Below are 6,000 nucleotides of genomic sequence, written 5' to 3' on the forward strand. Positions count from 1 at the left end.
GTTCGATCTCATTCACTCTTCATCATAATGTTCCAACAAATGCAGTTAATTCTTCTGTACTATGTCTCCACATCTTCATTCACGATACTCATTGTCCCCCCCCTTAAACACACCTTCAACATCGTTCAAGTCTTCCCATATAAGACTATATTACTTTCCAACAGGAGTGTTTAAGGGTCAGAATTGTATAACTGTGAGGAGACCACCACATAGCATTTAAAGGAATGCAGAGAACTGACCACGGCTTCGGACCAAATGTCCAATCCTCACCTTCTCATGGTGCACCTATTAGGTATCTACCTGGATACCGAACGAACAAGGATGGGCTGGCAATCTGAAATTTAGAAGAACAAACTGTATTCATATTGGCTAAAAACCATAAGATAAAATGATGGTAAAACATGACAGAATTTCATGCTGGCTGGGGAGTTGTCTGGTTAAACAAGGTCTGTTGTTTTTGCCAGGGAACCAGAGCGAACAGCAAAAAGTCAGCTACTGGAACAAATCCTAAAACACACCCCAACTCAATATCACCAGAGTTCAAGATCAGTACTATCAACATAAGAAGTCTGAATGGCAAAGAAATGGAGCCAGTTGAGGAACTGGATAAGTACCAGATCGATATAATAAGAGTAACTGAAACGAAAAAGACAAAAACTGTGAGATCTTTCTGAGCAATAAATACAAAATGTTCTATTCAGGCAAATACAATCAAGGAAAACAAGGAGTAGCCATAGTATTCAACACTAAATACGAGGCTAATCTTCTTGAATGGCAGGCAGTCTCAAGTAGAGTGAGGTGGGCAAATATCAGAATGGGAAATAATTGGACAATGAGACTTATTTGTGCCTATGGTCCCACAGAAGGTTCTACTAAGGTAGAAGTGGAGGAATTTTTTGATGCTTTAGACAAAGCAACCAACACAATGAAAAAGGAAAGGTTGGTCCTTGTTGAGGATCTAAATAGCAGAGTAGGAAATGATTGTCAAACATACAAAAATATTTTGGGAAAATTTGGAGAAAAGAGCAAAGCTAATAATAATGGCAAATACCTGTTGGATTTCTGCTCAGGACATGGACTGGTTATTACTAACACCATGTTCCAACATAAAAATGTGCACAAATTCACATGGAGAGAAGAGGCAAGGAATAAGAAAAGTCTCATTGACTATGTTATTGTTGATAGTGATGTTTTCTCCCTGGTGCAGGACACCAGAGTGTACAGAGGATTCGAAATTGGAAGTGATCACTATTTAGTCTTGAGCAGGATAAAATTGAATTTCATACTGAAAAGAAAACATGTAAGAAAGTTTTAAAGTAAATAAAAGTTCAGCAGCTCTAAAATGTGAACTGTAGACTAAAATACATGAACATTATTGAAACAAAAATGAAAGAGTTTGAGAACATGAATCAAACCTTGGAGATCCACTGGCAAATCCTAAAGAAAACATTGATTGATTCAGCCAGAGAAGCATATGGTGAGGTTGTCTGCAAGGATAGAAAAATCAGAACTCCATGGTGGACACATGAAGTTAAAGAGGCAGTGAAGGAAAAGAAGCATATCAGAAGTTCCTGGCAAATAAGTCCGCTTTTGCTCTTCGAGAATACAGAGAAAAATGTAAGAAAGTTAAACACTGTGTAAAACTAGCTAAACAAAAGCCATGGGAAGACTTTGGGTAAGAACATAGAAAATAAATATCAAGAAGGTGGCAAGATATTCTCGAAGTTGTTGAAGAAGCTCAGTAATTGAGGAAAGAGTACTGCAAAAGGAATTAGAGATGAAAAAGATTGAGAAAAATATATCCTTGATGTATGGAGTAATTACTTCAAAAAATTGCTAAATGAAACAATCGGTGACAGCATAGTGGTAAAAAGCAAGCAGGCATGCAATCAGGAATACATATCTATACTTGAAGTAGAAAAAGCCATCAAAAGCCTGAAATGTGCAAAGGCAGCTAAAGTAGATGATATTCGACCAGAAATGCTGAAGTTTGGTGGTATAAAAGTCTTACAGTGGCTGCATTACATAGTTCACAAAGCCTGGACAGAGGGACGAATTCCCGATGATTGGAGTAGAGCTCTCATAGTACCCATATATAAAAAGGGAAATACAACTGAATATGAGAATTACAGAGGTATTTCCCTAATGAGTGTTCCTGGTAAGATTTATGCAAGTATACTTGAGAAACGGTTGAGAAGAATTGTGGAAGAAAAGCTTGGTGAAGAACAAGCTTGATTCAGGCCAAATAGAGGCTGTCAAGATCAGATTTTCACTTTATGACAAATAGTTGAGAAATCATGGGAATATAACAAAGATTTGTATTTAAGTTTTGTAGATCTGGATAAGTCATATGACAAGGTGCCAAGAGAAAGCTATTCAAAATGCTACAGTTGTATGGAGCATTATATCTAACAATATTTAGTCTTTATTATAGTTGTAAGTCAGCAGTTAGAATTGAAGGATGTACAGGAAGATGGTTTAATGTTAAATCTGGTGTCAGACAAGGATGAATATTATCCCCTCTATTATTCATTATCTATATGGATTACATTATGAAGGAAAGTGGTATTAAACCTGATATCAAAATTGGTGATGTTAATGTCAGCTCTTTGCTTTTTGAGGATGATGTTATACTTCTAAATAAATCCACTACAAGTCTGCAAAGTTGCCTGACTAAACTAAATAACTGTTGTAATAGATATGGTATGAAGGTCAGCACTAACAAGACAAAAACAATGAAAATAGGCAGAAGCAGTGAAAATATCAACTGCATTGTGAATGGAGAATCTGTAGAACAAGTAAAACATTTCAGCTACTTAGGCATGATTTTTAGTGAAGATGGTACATTAAATTTGGAAATAGACAACAGAATCAACAAAGCTGGTTTGGTAGGAAGTCAACTGAATAAATTTATATGGAATAAGAGAGAAATTAGTCAAAACACTAAATTAGCTATATACAAGACAGTGTTCAAATCAACTTTAACTTATGGATATGAAAGCTGGGTTAGAAGTAAAAACACTTGACCGACCAACGACTAGAGACTGCAGATATGACAGTTCTGAGAAAGATTAGGGGTGTGAACAGATGGTATCAATGCCAATATCATATTAAAAATGAGGATATTAGGAAAGAACTTAACATTGTTAGCATCCAGGAATGTGTTAGCAGAGCTAATCTCAGGTGGTATGGTCGCTTAAACAGAATGAGAGAGGAAAGATTAGCAAAACAAGTGTTCTCTGCTAGACTGGGAGGAAAAAGATCGAGAGAATGACCAAGATATAGGTGGATCGATACAGTCAAAAATGCCTTAGAAGATAGAAATATAAGATCTGATAATGTTGGAGTCGACAGGTAACAGATTGATTTGGAGGAAGATTGTAGACAGGAAGTTAGTAATGATGTAAATTTTTGAAAACCCCAGGTTTTTTCAAATAATTTCCCCAAACCCACTTCCTGTAATAGCTTAACAGCAGATGAATGCATATTGCCAGGATAAGGAGACAGCCCACAACATCCAAAAAGGTATGTCTGAACTTTCCTCCTATATTATTCTTCATATATTGGTTTTTATAACATATCAGTAATGCCCTAAGATTTGAGTAAAAAGCCAATGAGATTGGAGAAAAGGATCACTCCAAAATGAAACTAGGCTGTATAGCCATAAAAATAATAACTTATTGTTTTGCTGACTGTTTAATATTGAGGTAGCTCCATTTCCAGTAAGCTCAATTAATCAAACAGCATTTACAAGTGTAGGTTTTATTCAAGCTTTAGGCTGAGGAAAAGGACATCACCACTTTCTCCTAATTAATTTCTCTGACAGTAGTATTCTGTGTTATTGTCCAATATTTATCCACGTATTGTCCAAAGTGTCTCCATAGTGCAATTGGAAGAACAACAGTATATTGTGCCCTTCGAATGGAAAAAGCCTAAGTTCGATTCAATTCTCATCATCATGAGAGGAATCTCTATATGGGTTTTTTCGATTGAAAGTGAGTTAGCCAATCTCATACAGAGGTAGCAGATTTTTTTCTCCCAGAAACTTGGGTTTTTCATCCTGCATATACACAAATTGGCCTTGAGAACGCATGAAATTTACAGACAAAAAACTAGTGGTGGTGGTGGTTCACTGTAGTTGGTGGAGATGGAGAGTTGTAAAGTAGGTTCCCAGTTCTGTATACCCAGAGGTGGAGAAACCAAAGTAAAGCATGTTTCAAAAACTTGTGGTTAGCACTTGTATTACATTTTTTGGCCTTATTTAGGTTGATATGAGATGTAGAGTATAACTGAAGTAAGTTGCTCACCTCAGTGTACACTCCTACTGTGTGGCATGATTTGTAGTGTAAAGTGTTTGTCACATAGCATTCATTCTGTGATGAGTGTTTACATTCTCTTTTGCCTAATTTCTTGCTCTTTATGAGAGGTTAGCTTCAATGTAACAGATACTTTGGCCTGACTTAAGTATAGCATTAATTCTAGCTAAATTATGTTTATGACAGTATCTATTAGGCATTAAAACCTTTGTCTATGAATGAAAACAAGTTTATATTTCTGTGCTATAATAATAATATATATTCTCAGTAGTATGTTTATGCAATTAGTTTCTTTCATCATGTCCAACTAATGCAACACATGATTTCCTTGTATTCTTTATCACATTCCTAAGAGAAACTGGTATTACAATCCTTTGACACCACTCACAGCTCTTTTAATTCCAGGCACTATGCCAATAGAGTTCACCATCACCTGCAGCTTATTGCAATACAGAAATCAACTGCCTTTATGAAATTAGTCACTGGTATATTGTCCATATTAAATGACAAAATCTAAATGTTTTAATTTATTTTTCATTGCAACATTCTTGAAGTGTATATATATATACAAACTTTAATTATATATATCCTATATTTCACTGAAACTAATGAGCTCTTCCATCCATACAGGCTAGAGAGATCAACTGATCAGGTCATCAAACCCATTAATCTTGAAGCCCTCACAAAATGGGTTGGCAAGCTTCCTCAAGATGTGGTTCGAGATATGGCAACAATAGCACCTATGTTAGCAATTTTAGGTTATGATCCTCGAGCTAATCCACCAGAATATGGCAAGCCAGATACCCTTGTTGTTCGTAATAGTCAAGATATCCAAGAAAATCATCATATATGGTTAAAAAAGGAACACGAAATGGCCAGTAGACGAAACAGCCTTAGGAAAAATGCATTTCAAGGAAACAGAGGTGCAGCAAATAAACACACACAAGATAGAGGATTTGCAAATGCTCAAAAAACTAGAGGTGGAAATACAAACAGGACTATGTCAGATGTTTTGATATCTGAAAGGACAGAAAGTGAAAGCATGTTATCTGGTGGTTAGATGTAATCAGGCAAGGTACTGTGGAACATGCGGGACCAAATAACCTATCATTAAACATTTCTGCCCTACTACATAGTATATATAAAAAAAATCATTCTGTCCATGTATTAACCAGTGTGTGACAGCTACAAACATATCAACTTATTTCCATTTCCCTTGCACTTAGTTCAGGCAGAAATGTCAAGAAAAATCCCTAACAATAGTTTTTTCTTTAATCATAAATGAATATTGCAATTTTTTAACAAAGCAATGAAAAAAACTAAACTATGAAAGATGGAAAATATTTAAATTTACCCCATTCTCACTTCCTCTCTAAATACAGCACAACCAATTTTGTCTAAAAGTACCAGTAAAATTGTATTGTTGTTTGTATAAATTATTTATTTTACAGGATTTTTTAGTTATTTAAAATATGGCATCCATTTACCAAAACATTAGTTACACTTTAAATTATTACTGAATAATCTATTTGCACAATAGCTTCATTTCACTTTAGAAGATAGGAAGCCTATCAAAGGGTTTGCAGACTGATTTCTTTCTCTTCCAGTAAACAAGCAGACAATTTTGTTATTTTTTCTTTCAGCTGAAACATTTTATGTGAAGTGTGATAAAGACATTTTTGCA

The 6,000-nt window shown here is 35.2% G+C and overlaps 1 protein-coding gene across 2 annotated transcripts in view; it reads left to right on the forward strand.

Annotated features, from left to right (window-relative positions):
• Window positions 1-5,769, forward strand: part of LOC150097912 (protein-tyrosine sulfotransferase 1-like) — a 252,976-nt gene extending 247,207 nt beyond the window's left edge. For both annotated transcript variants that reach the window (XM_090406110.1, XM_090406112.1), the window contains one exon: window positions 4,947-5,769. In XM_090406110.1, the coding sequence (XP_090262236.1) occupies window positions 4,947-5,376 (430 nt within the window). In that variant the 3' untranslated portion in view covers window positions 5,377-5,769. The remainder of the gene's footprint in view (window positions 1-4,946) is intronic.
• The last annotated feature ends 231 nt before the right edge of the window (window positions 5,770-6,000 follow it).

The sequence above is a fragment of the Typopeltis vanoorti genome, chromosome 16, assembly GCF_054136105.1.
Source record: "Typopeltis vanoorti isolate ZY-2024b chromosome 16, IOZ_Tvanoo_1.0, whole genome shotgun sequence".
Classification (NCBI taxonomy): Eukaryota; Metazoa; Arthropoda; class Arachnida; order Uropygi; family Thelyphonidae; genus Typopeltis; species Typopeltis vanoorti.